General features: G+C 39.5%; 1 protein-coding gene across 9 annotated transcripts in view; it reads left to right on the plus strand.

Moving 5' to 3' along the window:
- The window catches only part of LOC143216904 (1-phosphatidylinositol 4,5-bisphosphate phosphodiesterase epsilon-1), a 149,325-nt gene extending 134,774 nt beyond the window's left edge, over positions 1–14,551 (plus strand). For all 9 annotated transcript variants that reach the window (XM_076440476.1, XM_076440480.1, XM_076440474.1 and 6 more), the window contains 4 exons: positions 883–1,186; positions 1,788–2,142; positions 2,235–2,558; positions 2,760–14,551. In XM_076440476.1, the coding sequence (XP_076296591.1) occupies positions 883–1,186; positions 1,788–2,142; positions 2,235–2,558; positions 2,760–4,263 (2,487 nt within the window). In that variant the 3' untranslated portion in view covers positions 4,264–14,551. The remainder of the gene's footprint in view (positions 1–882; positions 1,187–1,787; positions 2,143–2,234; positions 2,559–2,759) is intronic.
- Positions 14,552–21,365: the final 6,814 nt, after the last annotated feature.

Here is a 21,365-nt window from a genome sequence, read left to right on the forward strand (position 1 = left end):
TTAATAAGATAATTAAAAGAAGAATGAAATTTTTATATGACTCCTGTGTCTGGCAATCAATGTAAACATTTTTTATTTTGCATAAAGATTCGCAGTCTATTTATTAGGTTCCAGAGCACGTTTTTTTGTTACAGCCAATATTTAATACGTACTTCTGTCGGAGATACGTTAGTTCAAAGTTAGTAGTCAAAGTTCACTAATTATGCTGAAGAGTTAGCTAGTCAAATAAGGCAAAAATTTCTTTTTCACAATTAGAGAACTTTGAGCACGGATATCTCGGAAGCTATGCGAGATAGCGAAAAACTGAATGCAGTCAATCTTATGGCACATTTTGTCAGTTTTAATTTTGTATAGGATGGTCTTATCGCTAGGAACCATAGTTTCCGAGATATAAGCGCAAAACCGAAAAAGGGGACCTTCTACGTGCACCCCGCACCGCGCACACCTGCTAAGAGTAGGGACTTTTAGTATGTTTACCTCCTAACTAGTCCAAACAAAGTCCCAAAGTTAAAAATTGTGTTCCTTCCATTTCCCTCAACAGCCAGAGCATTCATTGACGGACTAATCTGCATATTACTAACCTTAATGAATTCAGACGTCCGTTGTTACTATGCATACTTCACTTTGCACGTAATTGTTTTGAAATTTAACCAACAGATGGTATGGCATCCGAGGTTCACTTTCATCAAAAGTGTACAGCTTATAAAAATCTTATTTTTTATGTTTTTCTATAAAATGGTCAACTACTGCTACCTTTACCTAAATTGCCAAGATTAAATCGATTACATTCTTTGAATCTCTGCATCCTTCGGTTGCGATACAGATTAATTTTTGCTAATAGCCAACATCGTTACTAAATATGTATCTGGTTTTTTGTTTCAGTCGGTTTTCGGCGAGAAGCTCGTGACGAAATTCCTGTTCGAGTCAGATTTCAGCGACGACCCGCAGCTACCATCGCCGTCGCAGTTGCGACACCGAATATTGATCAAAAACAAAAAAATGGTGGTGGACCCTACCGGTCCTCTGGCACACGCTCACTTGCATCACCGTGGCAAGATGCTCATGTCCGATCGTGCATCTTCTATGAAACAGATGCGCACTGACGTAAGCGCTGCTTCCGTCGTTGAATATTTCAGCGAGGACGATGACGACGAGGAGGACGATGACGAGGACGACAATATTGACGGTGAGCCAAATTACTTTGAAATATTTTCTCCGCCAAACTTACGAAACCGAACATCTCGCTTCTCGGAACAAATCACACTCCTAAATCACTGTGCAAATACATATGTGAATCATAGACTCGCAGTAATATTCGGCCACTTTTAAAAGGACGATCACTTTTTTAATATTAAACCATACGAAACTCGATACAGATCTATAAAATGTACTTTACAAACTGTTTGAGCTTTCTATAATTGCTTCTCCAAAATTTCCAGCTAACTTTACACGATTGATCCAAGAAAGTCTGTGGCAATCTTCGGGAGCGTTAAACCCGAGTTTCATAATCTATTTCAAGCCATGGATTAACCTAAATACCAGGACCATAAGATTTCCCATTATTTCATCCGTTTCAATTGTGTCTTATCCATCGACTCATCGCTGCACAAACGTTTCAGACGTTTCAGACAATCGGGAACAATTGGTTCTTAAAAATATTGCACAAGTTCGTTCCTTTAAACAAAACAATTGTTCATGTAGGCTTTTCATACTAAATCTATTTCATTTTCTTATTATCGATTACCAGAAAATATTTCTCAATCAATTTTAATCAATTTTCTTTGCAGATAACTCGATTTCCAGTTACGAGAGGTACCTAGGCGGGATGCAGGTGCCGCATAGTCGATTAAAATCCGATTCTGCGGTCGACGACAAGTCCCAGAAGCAAAGTAGCCAAATAGCCAAGGAGCTCTCGGATTTGGTAATTTACTTGCAAGCCATTAAATTTCGAGGATTAAACACAACGCCGGGAACCGCAGCGACTGGAAAAACGCGTCATCAGCCACACACAGGCCCTGTTCAGAGGCACAGTATCGCTGGCATAGCAACCTCCAGCATACCTGGCACTTCCGGTTCACCGCAGTCATTGTCGACGTCGGCCTCGCTCGCGAGCGGAAGTAGCAACATCGACAATCTTTTTAGGTTCGTTTTCCGCTACGGTATTATCTTCGTAACTGTCAACCATTTTGATCCCCCATAAGATTACAAAATTACATTCTATCTGTTAATTTCAGAACAAATCGCGGTATCCCCGCCTGTTTCCAATGCTCCTCGTTAAACGAGAGCACAGCAAAGAAGATCTGCAGGAAACAACCTCTAGCGGTTCTAGCGCACTCCGAGACCCAGTTAATTCGTACATATCCGGCTGGAATGCGTATCGATTCCACGAACTTCAATCCTGTGATCTTCTGGGCCTTCGGGATCCAGATGGTGGCGCTAAATTATCAAACGGACGACGCAGGATTGAATCTGAATGCGGCTATGTTCGAGCAAACTGGACAGTGCGGATACGTCAGGAAACCGTCGGTGATGTGGGACAAGGGACACATGATGTACAGGTATTTACGAGTCTGAAAATTCAATCAGAATCTAATTAGAAACGCGAAGGAAGTCCGAATAAAATTCGCAGTCCAGCGACAAGCTTCGACTCTGTAGTTTCGATGACAGAGTTGTTTGGACCGTTCAGCAGCGAACGGTGTTAATTCGGTCTAATCTCCGAGTAGTGCCTATATCTACAAACATGTTCCATCAACTTCCAGACGATTCAACCCTTGGGACAAGGAGTTTGACGGCCTGCATTCGGCGCATCTGACCCTCTCAATAGTCTCCGGTCAGTACGTGTCCCCAACGAACTTCATGGCGAGCACTTACGTGGAAATCGAGTTAGTCGGGATCCCGAGCGACTGTGCCAAGCACAAGACCAAAGTAGTGCAGAACAATGCTCTAAATCCCATCTGGAACGAGCGGTTCTGTTTCCAAGTGATGTTCAAGGATCTGGCGTTCTTGCGTTTCGGGATCGTCGAGGCTAGTTCCCACCACGTGATCGCTCAAAAGGTGGTTCCCTTGAAATGTCTACGTCCCGGGTACCGACACGTTCGACTACGATCCTGCAAGAACAAGCCTTTGGCCCTGTCCACGTTATTCATCTATTCTCGCTTAGAAGAGGAGAGTTTGGACTACAACACCTGCTGTCGCGACCATAAGGAGCCATCGAAGCGATCGTTAACCGGTAAGGAGCCGGAGAAGCTAACCACGGTGGATCCAGGACTGGGCGGAGTGACGTTGAAGAGAAGGATGTTCTTCCTGATGGTGTTCCACGTGGTACCCAACGAACCGTACACCATTCTGAAGGTGACTCAAGAGAGCACCACGCAGGAAGTAATGTTGCAAGCTCTACAAAAGGCTGGGATCTCGGCAGACCGGGTAGACGAGTACATCTTGGTGGAGGAGGTGTCCCGAGGCTGGGAGAAGAAGGACAAAGAAGAGCTACCGACTCAGAGAGTCCTGGACCCTACGGAACGTCCGCTTCAAGCCCAAGCCCTGTGGAAAGGTCAGGGTCGGTTCCTGTTCAAACGAGTCGGTGATGATCCCAGCACCAGAGCCTGGTTAGCTTCCATCAGGAGCACAGCGGGTCACTCGAAATTGGACTCGGAGAGGGACATGTCCACCCACATTTGGGACGAGACCGACACCTTCCTGGTCTGCATCTACAATGTCTCTCCGGACATTCCTTACGCGATCCTGCGGGTCAGAGTGAGTAGTTCGGCTCAGGATGTCCTGGCGCAGGCGCTGGTGAAGGCTAGGCGAATGGAGGACCCGATGAAGTTCGCTCTCGTCGAGGAGCTGGAGTGGGGAGGCACTGGAGCCGTTGGCAGCGGCAATCGGCAACTCAGAGTCCTGCGCGACGATGAAAATGTGTACAGCACGCAGGCGTTCTGGAAGACGCTCGGTAGATTCATCTTGAGGGAGCGCGAGCAGGTGATCCCCAGGCGCCATCTGCTTCCGGCGACCCTGGACAGGTTAAGCAAAGGCTTTGGCGTTGGCAGATCGGTTTCCCTTCCTGGATCCAGCAAGGAGAAGGCCCCTGTTTCAGAGGCACTGTCCGATCCTACGTCCAGGGGGGCCAGACACCGTCTGCTCACTCCTGGACGCAGGAGAGAGGTCCATTCCGATGGCGAAGACGTCAGAGAGTCTGATATTATCAACGCGGCTCTGCACTTGAAGAAACTCTCCTTGAGGAAGCTACGGGTATGGAAGTCATAGTGGCAGTCCCGGGCGACGTCGATTTCATCGATCTTCGCCACTCGGAGGAATGAGTCGTAAGTCCCACCGTAGACCGTTGCATTTCGGAAGACGGAGGCTAACTAACGAAACTAGTCAGCCAATCTGTGAACGGCGAAACACGCGCACATATACACGTACACACCCACACGCGCGTACACACACTCGACGCGAATCCCGTAGGTCGGTCTCGAAACAGCCTCGTGTCTACGAACAGCATTGGAACGCTGTCGAACCAAACAGACGCCTAATTGTACTCGACGGCGATCGATCGTGCGGATCGGAGTCAGGCGAACCCGGTTTTAAATGAGTAGTATGATTGAGACAGACGGAGTTTGATTGGACGTAGTATTTGTAAGAATTCTCGAGAGTCTCGACGGTCCGACCACCCCCTGTCGATACGGGACTTTTATCGTTTGCTTCGGTGCTGATACTTTTCATTAACCCTGCTGCGATTTTAGGAGAGGACAGGTTCTTTGTATTTTCCAGAGTTGAAGGCTCCAAGTATCGATTGGAGAAACTCGTCAGATTGTTTATTCATTCTCTAATTAATACGTAGAAATTTAGTTTGAAATGTTCATTATTTTCAATAGAAGGAGTATTTCAGAGTGCGCCCTGATTTTTAGAAAATAATCTATGCAAATCGAATTTTGCAGATTCGCAGCCAACGATATACGTAAAAGCGGAACATGGGTCAAGATTGACCCGCCTTTTCTAACGGTTCAGAACCACTTAGAAACTATGATTAATTATTATAGTGAAATTATACGGTCGAATCGATGCTCGTTCGTAGCAGGGTTAAAACATATAAGCACAGTGGTCTTTCTGTGCTTGTCCGCACAATTTCGATTGTTTCGTCGCGCCCGATAAGCGAGTTTGACAACGGCAAGCGTAACCGTGATTCATTTTCTAACCAATTTTCTAGTCATTTTCTAGTCAACCATATAATCGTCGTGCGAATTTCGTTTTTCCGAGGACAAATAGGGCTACCGAATTCGGCGCTTCCCCCAAGACTTTCCCAAAGAAATACATACTCACTAAGAAACACCATTGAATCGCAGCATTCAGTTTCGACACGATTTAAGGTTTATTTCAGTTTCTAGATCGGCATAATCCTGTTTTCCATATTTTTGTATACGCGTGTACATATTTTTAATCTAAACTATATATTTTAATATGTGTATATATATTTACATTTAACGGATACATTGTACTTAAAATACCAAAAGCAAAAAAAAGGAAGATAAGAAAAATTCTATGTCGTCGTGAGTCGTGAGATCACAGAAGAAGAGACTTCGTAGAAAAGTTGAAGAAAAACTAGTCAAGTTGATTTCGATGACGCGAAGCCGTTACTTATATCAATTTCCAATATCGATGTAACTTACACCGGGACCTGATTCTTTTTTATAAGCATTTACTTACCCCCCAGTTATTAACGCTTGCACTTTGAGTACCTGACTCTCATCCGTGGACGTTCTCTTTTATTCTATCGAAAGCATCAATTAGACAGACAAATTAGCAACGATCGACCGATCGCACACGATTCGAATGCAAAGTGAAGACGTCTAGTCAAGCTCTATCATCGATATGTATCTCTCGAATCGAGGTGTATTCAATGATTTTATAGGCGCGATCCACCCATTCGACACGAACGAAATGGTTCACGGAACAAAGTTCTCGCGACAAGTTGATTTGTCAACAGCGAGCCTTTGCCGAATTAAAGAAAAGAAAGCGAAAAAGGGGAGGAATGGAAAAACAGTATTATTCCTAAGCCACCGAAGTAATCCTCGGTGAGTATAACAAAGATCATGCTAGTCAAGGAGCCGCTCTCGTTCGCTCGCGAAGGAAACACGCAAAAACCACGGTTGTTATCCGGAGTTCGATGATCAATTAACCGCTCAAGATCATCGACCTAACCCACACCTTCACTGAATTCGTTTTTGCAGTAGCAAATTCTATCGTTCCGATATAATAAGACAAGGATGACGACCTGGCGCACTGTGGTCTAAAAGTCAGTTCTAGCGCGAATAAATTAAAAATACCTACTAACGTAAATCTGTTAAAATTTATACTTGTATGATGGTTTGATATGTATACTACAACAACAAAAGCAAAATTAGTAAATCACATCACCGTATTATTGTTGGCAAGACTGTCAACATTCCAGTAACTACATTTTGTTTTTCTGCGTTAGTCAATTGCTACAAATTATAACCTCAAAATATCGAGTTCTTTCTTGAAGCGTGCATAAATTGTGTTAGTATCTTGTTATATATGATATTATCAGTAGTCTGCGGATCTTTATGCAAAATAAAAAATGTTTGCAATGATTGCAAGACACAGGAGCCAAATAGAAATTTCTTTCTTCTTTTAATTGTCTTATTAATACACTGATGTCCTCATATCTTCTTAATTCGTCCACTGCTTGATGAAGTTGTACGTGTCCATTTTCGTCATAAATGCAGAAAATCCGCAGTCTAATTATCAGTATGGCTGTAACTGGAAATGGTAGGTTTACGTTTCCTTCACACATTTTATGATATATTTTATGAACTGATACTTTTTAAGAAAAATTATTAGAATGTCGTAAGTTTTACAAAATTTGCACGCGTTGCGAAGTATTTAATTTGAAAGCTTACTTCGTCTTCATAAACGGCAAAGAGAAAACGCGATCCCCCGCAATCCCATGGATGAGTGGAGTACATACTATAGAGGCTATTTTTGTCGGAAGGAATGTGAGCGGACACAATATTCAAGGAATTTTAGGGAACTTTATCAAAAATATTGAGAAACGTTGGACAATAGACAATAATTACCCAGATAGCACACACGACGTCTTGAAAACGTCTATTTTACGTCTATTTCAAGTCTGAAAGTCTTACGTCCTAAGAAGACGTCTTTAAGACCATAAACAGTGTGGTTTTTATATACCCATAATCTAGCAGTACATATGTACTAGCATTGGTATTATTTGTTCGAGTTACTGTATTTGCTTCAATTTCAATTACAACTCTCCAATTTCAACTTCAATTTTTATTATTTTTAAATTATTTTAATTGCAATTGTTATTTTTATTACACTTTTTATGTCAATTCCACATGCGTTCTTCTGATACAGCTAGGTTTTACTTTAAACTCGTTTTTGTCGGAATGTATTTTTATGGGAATGAAGAAGGGAAGACATTTAAGGACCTTTAAGACTTCTTAGGGACGTGTTAAAGACCTCCCGGATGTCCTACGAACGCCTCCTGAACGTTTTTCAGACGTCAAACAGACATCTTTAATACGTACCGTTTTCTAACACAATACGTCCAGGAGACGTTCGGAACAAGTTCGTAGGACATTCAGGACATCTTTAAGACGTCTGAATGTCCAACTGCAGACGTCTTTAAACGTCTCTAAGATGTCTTTGTGCTATTTGGGTATAAAGATAGATTTCTGTCAAAAAATAAGACTTGGTTAGAATCGACCATAGTATTCCCCTTTAATGAGATTGACATCCACGAACTTGAACCCGCAAGAGTTGGAAGGCCGTTAAAAAATTTTAACGAATGTAGTATAAGATTAATAATTATTACATTAATAAACAAGTATGTAGTCAGTATTGTAAATTACGTTTCATTTACTTTACTCAAATATTTCAAAGTAATTTTTACACAAAATGTCGATTTCTTCCTCGCACAATAATTAATTCGCACTAGAACTGACTTCTAGACCACTGTGTGGCGGCTCGCCGGCCTGTCCCCGCGTGGCTCCCATCCCCACTCTTCTCCCGGCGTAGGTAAACAGGAGTTGCCCTCTCTACTTGTCCGATGAACGAAGGTGGAAGAGTGGGGTATCACATGTCCATCGGTCTGGCACACGGATTAGTTCGGCAGTTAGTCAGCTGCTGTCTTTCATAGTGGGAGAACCGTCGCATCGGTAGTGGGGGTTCTCTGGCTCCCGACGAACAAGTTCGCCACCCCTGTTGCAAGTATGTATAGCGCGATCGCTATGACTGGGACGCGCGGATCTACGGTCGAGGGAAAACAGTTGTCTTGAGCGGTTAGGTGAGCTTTTATCTTAACGTTCGCGCGCATAGTCTTCGCCAATAGTTCGGAGAACTATGAAAATCTTGTCGATCCCCAACCCTCCCCTCCCCTGCTCCCCCAGCTAATGGCCAATAGCATAGAGAAAATGAAAAACGCTAGTCGACGACGTTCTATCACCACGGAGTCATCTGTTTTATTATTTCAATTGTTACGAGAATGCAGTGCGGGCAATGTTTGTACATATTCACACATCGTCTTCTCTGTTACTATATTATACATAATAGATATTATATATATATATATATTATACGATTGACGAGAGTTCTTAACGCGCGTGGAGTCTTGCTACTTACGAGGAAACGTTTGACGCTTGTGCGAACAATTTTTCTGTAGAGTTTTAACCCTTTCTCAAACAATCTGAACCGTGCAAGAAGTAAAAAATGTTCGAAGATTAAACGATTCGAGGTGTAGAAATTGGATAAAAATTTTCCAAAGAATTAAGAAACGAAGAACGTTTGAAAAGGGACAATTTCGAGCACAGAAGCCCAAGTTAGAATTTAGCAAAAAAAATGTTCAACAGTGCAAACTACACTGGGCGACTCGAGCGTCTTGCGCTCCCTTCGTTGCAAATCATATTTATTATATATTGTTGATACTGAGGCGAGTGAAAAGAAAAAAACAGTAGATCAATGGTTCCTTTTACAATCGTTGGCCCCTCACCCCCCGGACTGTTAAGGAGCGCAGTTACTTATTGTAAATCACGAGAGACCAAGGAGCGTCGGTCGTTTTCCATTTTTCGAATGTCATTCCAGTTGCTTCGGCGCGGCGGTACTCATAACGCAAATACAATTACAATACTGTCGACTCGGTTTCGGTATACATACATATATACCGATCGAGACATCCAGCCTAACTTTTTCTCACTGTATAATTCTATGTATAGGCGGGAATAACTAGCGGAGAATAATTAATACGAAGTCTTTCTACCGCGGGCCGGAGACGCCACGAACACGTTGCCCTTCGTCTTCCATTCGCTAGCATATTCTAATAAACGTGTTTTATACTTTCGATGAGCCACGACTGACAATTTCAAATGTATACTCGTAACATCGTGATCTTCCTCTGCCGGTGTGTCGGCGACACTCCGAATCCCGGGAACGAACCTAATTCGCTTCGTCTAGCACCGCCGACTCCACACGAGAATCGATTTTCGCTTGATTGATGTGCTTGATGACAGATTATCGTATAATATAAGAAAGTAAGATAGAGGAACGATATAATAACGAGAATAATTATCATAGAAGAGATAGACTTATGGTTCCTGGGATCGGAGCGTCGCAGGACGCCTCAATGAGAACACACATAATTTTTTTAGAGAATTTCGTGGCGCCGCTGAGCACCCTAATATATTTTTGGACACCACTTCCTTAGTATAACTATCCCCCGTTATCTTCGACTAATATGATAAGCGATCACTCGACAACATATCTCGACGCAGGTCGCGAACACGGATGATCGAATGAAAGTATGCGAGCCGGCGACCGGCGACCTGCTGTACCATACGAACAAGATGCGCTCGGAAGTCAAGATCGTGAAGGGAAATTCATTTGAACCATCTCGAAGATTTTCTATTGGGAAATCCAGTTTCTTGGGTTTGAAACGACACACAGTGGGCTGTGTGCCCGATTTCAGCGGCCACAGCTAGTTCAAAATTCGCTCAATATTGAAACTGTTGTAACTTTGCTAAAATTTATCCAAATTTGATGAAAAAACAACCATTTTGAAGCTTGAGATTTCTACTTTTTGTACTCTATACAGTTTTTGCCGAAACGGATGTTTTCAATGCAAAAGTCCATAAAGAGGAGCGTGTTAGATTGTAAAGTTTGTAGCTATTTTTCAATCAAGCACTGCGGATTATAATCAATGTTTTAACGTTACTCGTCTATTTCATGTACACTGTCGAAAAGTGTAATCATTTACAATTAAAATATCTCTTTAAAATAGTTATTACAAAGAATAATCTCCGTTATTTATAATAGTATGGAAAAATGTTATGAACAAAATTTGCACGGTTCAGAGGTGGACATGTTATGGCACAAACATTTTCTGCGTGGGTGGAGGCATAGAGAAGATTTCAAGGTCACCTTGATTTTTTTAAACAGAATGTCCTTTTTTTATACCATAGATCGATAGAGTATCAAATTCCGAGTATAAAAGTGTTGGCCTTCGTATGTCCTAAACCTAATAGTTAACGAGATATTAGCAAAAGCAGAAAGAAAATTATTTCGATAATATCTCGTTAACTATTAGATTTCAGACATATGGAGGTCAATACATTTTTACTCAGAATTCGATAGTCTATCGATTCATGATACAAAAAGTAGGTCTTTCGACTTAAACAAATCAAGGTGACCTTGAAATCTCCTCTATGCCTCCACCCACGCAGAAAATGTTTACGTCACAACATGTCCCCCTCTATACCGCGCAAATTTTGTCCATAACATTTTTTCATATTATTACAAATAAAGGCAATATTCAAAGTGGACATAGTTATTGCCCCACCCTGTACATTATTTAAATTTCATGTGTATACTGTTTTCTTATTTTAGTATATATTGTGTGTTTATTATTATTATTTAGTATTTATTTAAGTTAATACCAAGATATAGCGAATGCGAACATGCAGGATGTGAGAAATGCTGCGATTTTTTCGCGACGGCCATTTTTTCCTAGATTAACAATAAAACATGGAGTAGCGCGTAGTAGCAGCCTTTTTTTCTTGCATGTTAATCAGAAAACTTCAAAGAACACATGGCACAGAAATGAACACCCGATCGCACTCGGAGGTATAATAAAGTTATTACCAAAGTCTTAGAATCATAAAGAAAGTGACTGAATCGTTGGTTATCTTTAAATATTAATAACTAAAACAATGTATATAGTACAAAAGTGAATTTCTCTTAAAAGTATACCTTATACTTAGCTAAAAAACTTCTATAAAACAAAAATCTGTTAGTGTATGTAAATAAGGTAACAATTACTAATAGGTGAATTCGTGGAAAAATGAAAGCGTGTTAACAGAATTTCAAACTTCCGACAAATTTCAGTGCTTTATGGATACATGAATGGGAAAACGAATGATGGGAGGTTGTTAAAAATTGTTTAAAATTGAATTTTGACCGCTGAAATTGGGCATAAAGGCCACTGTGGCGACATTCCGAGTGCGTCTTCCATCATATCCGGTACAAATATCATTTTACAGTTTACAGAATCACTAGATTTATAAAGAAAATGTAAACAGGTTCAGCTGACAAGTTTCTTGATCGACAAACACGTTTCAATCATTATTTCAAGCATTCGAAGCGTGGGCGCTCGATGAGCGTCAGTGGTTGGGGCTCTGGGAGTAGTCACGCTACTGGTTGCGTACTAGCGAGGGGCGTGGCTAATTGTCATTCTCAGCGAAGCAGAATCGAGTTAAAGAGCTGTTGTTTATCGAGTAGCCGCTGTACGAACGTGTATAAAACAGATTCCAAGCGTATAAATACATGTACAACAAACACGCGTATATACTTAAAACATTTATATACATACGATATTAAATAATTTACTCGGCGACCATTACGTTCCTTCGAGTACATCATTTTTATTAAACCACAAGAAATGTACGTGGCATTTCTGTGTTTGATCATTGGTTGTTCGACGACGTGAACCTTTGAACACGTTTTATGAAATTTGTTTAACAATTTAATCTGTTGTTCGACGACATTTATGTTCCTCGCATATTTCGCGAAGAGAAACGACATTTCACGGTGTGTACGACAGCTGGGGAACGGAACGCGATGTAAATAGACGAACAATGGCTACTAATAACGATAACTGATCGATTGTCAACGGTTCATTTCGATGCTCCTTGGGTCTCGGCGAAAACCCCCGCATCGAGAATATCATCGACTAAAAAAACGGACGTCTCTCTCTCTCTTTTTTTCTTCTCTCTCGATTCCATTCGCGTGGACCGTAAAGGCGCGGCGTTTATGCTTGGAGAAAGATCTCTCCTCGCGACCGACTCCGAAAAGTTTGTTGAAAAAAGAAAAAGAAAGAACTATTTATAAGACAAAAACCTACATTGTACTCCATCAAAACGAGAAACGACTCTCTATGTACTTCTATAAAACTTTTGGGACCATTCTCATTAAGCACACTTTCTCGAGCGAGCTCTCTCCGGAGCCAATTGAAACGCGAACACGATGCAGTATTAATTTTCCTTTACGTCGATGGGAAAACGAAAAGCCGAGAAGAACGTTGGAACCGCACAAAACGAGTAAGACCCCGTTCAGACACGGCGGAATCCGCGCGTTATTTACATTAGCGTATATGGATTCGTTCACACGCATCCGCGCGGTCGAACAATCAAAAACAAAAATCGCGCGGTCGAAAACGCGCGGTTTCCACCGTGTCTGAACGGGCTCTAAAGGTTCGAAAAAAGCGAAAAGCAAAAAAAGAACGATGTAACACGAAAGAACGAACCCCGCGCAGAAAATACATGTTCGATACTCGACGAGGTTCGAGAGGAACCCGATCGATGTATCCAATTAATCGCTGATCACACGAGAGAATATTTTAGACGCTTTCTAATTACGTACCGTAACCGTAACCTCATCGGATCACGGTGAGAACTTTCGCGCGAAATATACAGGGTGTTTAAAAGATAGCAGGTTGATCATTCTCGGAGAAAATTAGCAGGTTTGTGTCCAGAAACCCCCGAGAGCACGGTGCATTATACAGGTGTGCCGACTTCCCTCAGAAAACTGTGACAGATGGGCAGTGATGCCAGAATGTGGTTGAAACCAACCTCATTTCCCCCTCCAGGCTCGCCCATTCGCCTCACTCTATTCTCTGGTATATTACTCTGGTCATCGGAGAGGGGGTACTTGTATTCCCCACGATTCCTTTTCGATTGCCCCTGTCTGGTAACACTGATGGGTACTATGGGTAGTAATTCTCTGCAGTGTCGCCAGACTGAGGAAATCGAGGGGAATTAGGTACCCCCTCTCTGATGGCCAGAGTCGAAATATGTGACACGTTGCGCGTGCGCAACGTACGGTCTTAGTGGGGGACGTTGGTGGAGTGTGCGCGTGGTGCTGGAATGGGATAGTGGAAGGGGAAAAAGAGGGGAATGTATGAGCTCCGTGTGATTCTCTGGCCGCCGCCAGATGGTGCGTATTCGTGCGCCCTGCTGAATACACACAATCTCATTCGCACACGTACAGTACCTACGACCCGTGCGCCGTCTGGCGGCGGCCAGAGAATTACTACCCCTCTATCACAAAACATCAACGTTACAGAGATGCTATACTTGACTCCAAATAAGAATGCACTTGTACTGCGCAAGTCGTTGCGCATAACATTGATGGCGTCAGCCAATGACCGCGCGGTCGGCGAAGTGACGAGTAGGGGGATTAGCCAATGGACGAGTTCCGTTAGAGTCGGATGCGCAGTAGAGTCTTAAATTCGTCGGCTAGTAAGTACATTCTTATTTGGAGTCAAGTATAAGTCGGCACCAGTAATGATGGTACGTAAGGCGCTTTTTTCGCGCATGCGCGAATTTCGTCAGGAACGTATCTACGTCTGAAGTTTGTGGGGAACTGTGGCGGCCTCGGCGCTGCCCTACAGCAGGGGCAGTGTAGCCAGGTCGCCAGCAATCGAGGGGAATCAAATACCCCCTCTCTGATGACCAGTACAGTCTACGGCACAGTCTTGCGCCGCGCACGCGCAACGTGTCACATATTACTCTACTCTGGTCATCAGAGAGGGGGTACCTTATATTCCCCTCGAGTGCTAGTTTGGTCACTTACTGGCTACACTGGGCAGGGGCCAAAAATTAGCGGGGCGGCTAAGGTACCCGATCTTCGTACTTGACTGAGGCCGTCTGAGGCTAGAATCATCGCGCATGCGCGAAAAAAGCGCCTTCCGCACCATCACTAGTCGGCACACCTGTATACTGCACCGTGCCCGAGAGCTCGAGGGGGCGACGATATTGAACATCGGCCGCATCGGTAATAACTTTTCGATCGAATCGAACCTTCGGAACGTATCCGAAACGCGTTCCAACGCACTCGAAAGGAAGTATGATATATATTATACTCTGTACTTGATCGGGCATATCCATATTGTACATATCCGTGGTTCTTCGATAGTTGTTACATTAAATATGTGCGCGTAATATCTAAACAAATAGCTAAATGGATAAATGATTTGCATTCGTGCGTAATATGTATACTCGCGCGGTGATAGGCCCACACGCAGGTCTACCGAGTGCAGTGATGCCAGATGAGGGGAGTCACGGTGGAATGATGTACCCCCTCTCTGATGACGGGGAATGAGTGGAGCGTATGAGAGACACGTTGCACGTACGCGACGGGGACCGTGGCGTGTGCGCCTGCGCACGGTGCTGGAATGGGATAGTGGAAGGGGTAGGAGGAGAGTACATGAGCGCCGTTCGGCGCTCTTTCTGGCTTCACTGGTACGATGTGCGCCGAACGGAGTTGGAAAATTGACTGGAGGGACCATATTTGTGCCAGATGGCTGAGTTTGTATATACAGTAAACTCTGTAAAGAAGTAAGATTAATCGTTTGAGGATGTTCTGGAGGTACAATGGGAGACAAAAGTACAAGAAATTCGAAATCCATCAATGTATTGGCAATGAAAGCCATTCTTAAGTATATTTTGCATAATTTTGTATACTTTTTTTACACTGTTGTCGCGTTTCCATGCTAGTGACATGACAGTGTTGGGCAAAAATTGTATTTAAATACATTGCCTTTAAATTGTATTTAAATACATTGTCTTTAAATTGTATTATATTTAAATACATTGTCTCTAAATTGTATTTAAATAGAAATTTCGAATAACGAATAAAAGATACAAAATTTGTATTCGCTATTCGAAGGTTCCAATACAAAAATATCTTTTATTCGACTTTTATTTAAATAATCTTGTATTCATCGAATACATTCTCGGCGAATACATGATTATTTAAATAAAAGTCGAATAACGAATAAAAGTTATGTATCTTTTATTCCAATCGGTATTTAAATAATTTTAATGGTTGGTTAATGGTTTATTCGTTACTCCATATCGTAGTACAGAGATGGCGTTGTAGAGCCGAGGCGAGAAGTATTTAAATACTGCCCAACTCTGCAACACGATTTTTACGTTTTGTAACAGTTTATAATTTTTTGCTCTGTAACTGTTTAGTGAATCCTAATAAATTTTGACACATAATTAATTACATAATTTTTACTACATATAAAAAAAACTGGAGTTTTTAGTTGTGTTTTTTCAAAAGGTTTAAATAGTGTTTAAATAGTCTCCATAAGAAGACGTGTTAAAATGTGCAAACTTTAACCCTTAAGTGCACGATTTTTTGTTTACAGTTTCTATTTATCAAACATTACTAAAAAAGAGTGTATATTAAAAGAAAAATAAGGGAAAAAATCACATCTTTGTGAAAATATTTTTTATTACAAAATTATCATATGTTGCCATATTTGAGGTTAGAAAATCTACGACGCATGAATGGCGCGCAACGTATACAAATACATGTGAGCGGTTTGTTGCCTTGTGGCTACGATGCGTAAAAAGCATCCAGACGTTCCTGCAGTGAATATAGAGCCAGAAAATGCATTGTTGCCAAACGGCAACACGATGCACTTAAGGGTTAAGTTGCTATAATTCTTAAACGGTGCGATGAATCGAACCCAAACTTTGGTAATTGCATTAATATTAAATTAGTAAGAATGATATCTTGTCAAATTTTCCAAAATTTTGTTGCGTTGTTATATACCTCTAGAACATCCTTAATTGTTTGAAATAACGAAAGAAGCAGCAGAGAGAGAGAGAGAGAGAGAGGGACAGGCACGTAACCGAAAGAAATTGAATCGGACTGTTTCGACCCAACGTTTCCCCCACCAGTCAACTTTCCAGCTCCGCCCAGTTGACGCGTATCGATGCATGTATAGGCGCTTAAATCGAAATGTACCGAATGATTCGATAACAATCGGTCACATGAACCACTCTCCGCTGTTAAAATAATTTTCGAACGCGTTTAAATGAATTTTCTAATGTTATACACGGCTCCCCCCACACAAGATAGGTTCGTTACAGAGAAAATCGACCCGTGTAAAGAAAATAGAACCGCATACAAGATACATACCACGTATATTTTTGATTATTTTATACAAATTGTGGCGATTGTGGTCCAGTCAAACGGTACGCGTAACTCTTAAATGAATTCTGCGGCGCATCTTCGAGGCGCGCGATTCGAAGCCAAAGAAAGACAAAAAAAGGCTATCGATAACGTGAAAAGTTGATGAACACTTTGAAGAAACGTTTCTGCCATATGGCCAGGCTGGCCCGGCCACGGCTGTTAATCTGTCTAATAATATTTAATAAAATGTCTTTTTCATAAGTGTGAGTTTTATGATACATATACATATATTAACATATATATATATATGTATATTAACCTAACGTTCACGAATCTATATAGATACATATAGATATATATATATATAAATATATATATATTATATATTATATATGAAATTTATATATGAATATGTAATATACATATATTATTGTATACATGCGATAACGGATTTAATAAAATTGTGGTTAGTTTCCACTGCATTCTCATTGGGCGGCTATTTTGGTGCGTTTATCAGTATAAGTTAGGTCGGTGCGACTATCGATTCAGTTTGCGAATGATCGATTGTATAGTCGGCGATCGATTTGTTAAGTAAAACCGAACGGTAGTAACGTAACCAGCCTGGGAGAAGAGACGTCGCAATTCGCAATAGCGGCAAAGGCGGTCGGGACCGATCGCTTTGTTTTCCATAGTAGTAAACTGTGCTTAAATTGAGACTTTTGTACGATGTAAAACCTTTGTTCGTGAACAAACCCAGACAGGCCGTAACTTTATTTTTTCAATACACGTGTGAGAAACACGGAATCGGTTCGCAGCGTTGGTTCGAGAACTCTATCCGAACGTGCTTATACGCTCTTTAATTAAGCGTTCGATCGATAAGTTTAATATGCTCCCTAGAACATTTGTAATTATGCCAATAAACCACCCGTTATTTCATTAAAAGCTCCCTCTTTCTCTCCGACTTTCGTTATCGACATTATCGAGAACGATGAAACAATGTTTATACCTATTATTTTCTTTTTGATATCTCATTTTTTTGCACGGCTAACAATCCTGTCTAAACCCTGAACGAGTTTTTTCGTTCGACCTCTTGGTTCTTTGTTCAACTTTTGTCTTGCCGTACAGATAGATGTTCGTACCGTGTAAGTCTCCTCTACATAATATACAATTATATTCTGTATTTTGTACTATACAAATTTTGTATTTTTAATATACAACTTTCTATACTTTGAAGAAGAAAGAAAAAAACGAACGTATGCGTCTTATTTCGGTTTTGTCGCGGCGCGGCGCACGCTTTATTTCAGAGTTGGGCAGTAATTAAATACATGAGGATTTAATTACATATTCAATTACATGTGCAAAAAATGTGGACTATAATTACAATAAGAAAACGGCCAAATGGTCCAAAACATACAAATTAGTGGTTTAAAAGAATAATTACAGTGAAGTAATTGTTAGCCTCAATTACAATTACTGTAATCGTGTTAAGTAATTACAATTACTTCTTTCACAATTACTGTAATTGCAATTACTTCTTTCACAATTACTGTAATTGCAATTACTTCTTTCACAATTACTGTAATTGTAATTTTATTTCTGCAATTTACAAGTAATTGTAATTGGTAGTTGCAATTACTTAACGCCAAAATGGCATAAAAAAAAGTAATTAGATACCTACTTAATGGAAATGTCTAAAAAGAACAAACAAAAAGCATATGTTAGGAAATATTTATTATTTATTAAATTACAACTCTTAAGAAATAGTTTTACTTGCCGCTTTCATTGACAATGTAGTTTTCACTAGGAAATATTTATCATTTATTAAATACATTATATATTGGGAAATATTGATTATTTATTAAATACACACACATTATATATTAGAAAGTATTTATTATTTATTAAATATTTATTTGTAGCTAATTATTTGATATTTCACAAAAAACGATTACCATTACTTTTCAAAATGACCCTCATTTCAAAGTTGGAGTCGGATAATCGATTTGCTTTCGGAGTGTTTGTCATGGAAGCAAACGAAAAAAGTCTTTCAACTGGAGCTAAGGATAGTAGAGCAGTATTAGTTCGAAAAAATGTTTGCTTTAAAAATATTTGCTTCAAGCATTGAATAAGAAATCGATTTATCCGAAAATTAATTACAAATTTGTAAGTGAGCTTTCGTTTCTTTTTCACATTCAGCATTTTGGCGTTAAATAATTGCAACTACATTACGTGTAACAATTACATGTAATTGTAATTTTATTTCTGCAATTTCAATTACAGTAATTGGTAAGTAATTGTATTTGTAATTGAAATTAAATTTTGCCCAACTCTGCTTTATTTCCGACACATCCGTGAGAGTGAGAATAGTACATATGCTGTACAGATATACTTGCATCGTGTTATCTGGTTACGTCATCACTTAAATACTACAGCGCTCTTACGTAAGTGGTAACTATACTTTATCTGGAAATAAGTATACATACATATATACTCGCGAAGCAATCACGTAGATCGTCTCGCGAAGCTGCGTCGACGCTTGTAACCAAAACAATAGGAATTGTACCGAGCAATTTTGTGCCACAATGTTTGACGTCTGATAAATAATCATCTTTTACAAAAATAAACTTTAAATTGGTTATTCACTCAGTGAGAAGATTTTACTTTATTTGTGAAACAAGAAAATCTATTGCATGCGAAATTAATTACATTTTGTTTCTACAGAATCAATTTTCAAAAGATTAACACGTTACCTACCGGAAGTGTATTAATAGGATTTTTAATAAATAATTATGCTGTACCAAAAGAAAGCATAGAAATTTTCTTTTACATTGCAATCTTAAATGATACTATTAGATGACGATATTGTGGGTGACTTGTTAGTTCTCAATATGAAAATTGCTGTTGCCATTGAAGGTTCCATTAAAAAGTGTTTAGCCATGTACCATAAATTTCTGAAAATTATGCAATAATCACCGGTAGGTAATGTGTTAACAACTAGACTGCGGGGATTTGCGTATTTATATCTTGTATTAACCATTTGAATGAGTTGAAAGTAATACGATAGTATTTTTAAATTCTTCAAATGTTTTTTACCGTTTTCCATTCGATTCGCGCGTTCAGTTTTGTCATAATGTTCGCCGTCTAAAACATAATTATGAAAACACGTACGGCTTCCAATTGATGGACTACCGAGAACGATTCAAACGAAATATGTATTAATTATCGTAGTAACGTTAGTACTAACGGCAGAGGTGTACGTTTAAAAAATTCCATCGTAGAGTATAAAGTTTAATTCTTGAAAAAAAATGGCAGACAGCAAGTTCTAACGTTGTATTAATAGTTGGCTTAATGTTACGCCGAGACATGGCGAGTGTGTCGAGAAATTACGGAGAGCTAGAGGAAAAGAAACAGATAGAAACGTTCGGTAAAGTGATTGTATTTATGTAAATGAAAAACGGTGGAACATGTGGAAGACGTTGTACGAGTAGCAGCAGATGTCATTATGTAGAATGTTCTTTGGCGTTACGGTGTATTCTCCCACGTAGTACTACGTTCTCGTCTCGAGGAACGAACGAGCGGTTGTAATATGTACTCGTAAACGGAGAAAACGCATGCGGCCATCTTAAATTTTATGTATAATTTATCACTACGGTATACCCCGTGGGAATATACCACAGGCATTGTAGAAGAAAAGAAAATCTACATGTAAATAAACATGAAAAGCATTTTTATAAATAATCCTCGTGGCTTTTATTCGCTGACCTTAATCGAATCGTTTCTTTTTGGGAATGTTATGTGTAACGCAATCATTTGGAACCTTGCCATACGCGTCGGTGTTGGGCAAATTTTATTTTAAATAATAAATAAACGTGTGATTTTAATTGCAAATAATAACTAAACTTTTTATTTGAATTCAATTTTATTTCTTATTTGCAAATAAAAGATTATTTATTATTTCGATTAAGGTGGAAATCAAGTAAATAGCTTCTGGTGTTCTCTTATATCTTGTTTAAAGAATACATAATTAAATAGTAAATAAACGTGTGATTTTAATTGCATATAATAACTAAACGTTTTACTTCAATTCAATTTTATTTCTTATTTGCAAGTAAAAGATTATTTATTATTTCGATTAAGGTGGAAATCAAATAAATAGCTTCTGGTGTTCTCTTATATCTTGTTTAAAGAATACATAATGTGATAGCAGAGAACAGTATCGCAATGGCAATGGAACGAAAACGTGTAGTTTTGTTTGACTATTGAAGAGAAATACAAAATAATTAAAGATCTTGAAAGTGCAACGAATTTAGCAAGAATACATGGTATTGGGTATATAAATACATTGGTAATGAATATATGTACAATTTAATTTATGATTTGCTAATACAAATAATAATTGCAAATTGTATTTGTAAATAACAATTAACTTTATTATTTTAAATAAATTCATTTAGACTTGCTCAAATAATAGATAATTATTCTTGCGCTTTATTTGAATATCCAAATAACAAATAACTTGTTATTTAAATTTCTATTTAAATAACTTGTTATTTAAATTTCTATTTAAATAATTATTTATTTAAATAAATGTATTTATTGCCCAACACTGATACGCGTACAATAACAAGCATACGCGATGCGATGGATAAAGCGTTAAAATTAAATAGCTTCTGGAAAATAACGACGTTCTTATCTTTCCATAGAAGATAATCAAAATCAACCAAAACAGAGGCATATAAAACAGTTATGAACAGTTATATGCATGTATAATAATTCGAAACTTGCTTGTTATCTGTCTTGCATAAGTATATTATAAATGACACAGTAATCACTTTCTAGATTGTACC

This window comes from Lasioglossum baleicum, chromosome 16 (genome assembly GCF_051020765.1).
Source record: "Lasioglossum baleicum chromosome 16, iyLasBale1, whole genome shotgun sequence".
In the NCBI taxonomy this organism is placed as follows: Eukaryota; Metazoa; Arthropoda; class Insecta; order Hymenoptera; family Halictidae; genus Lasioglossum; species Lasioglossum baleicum.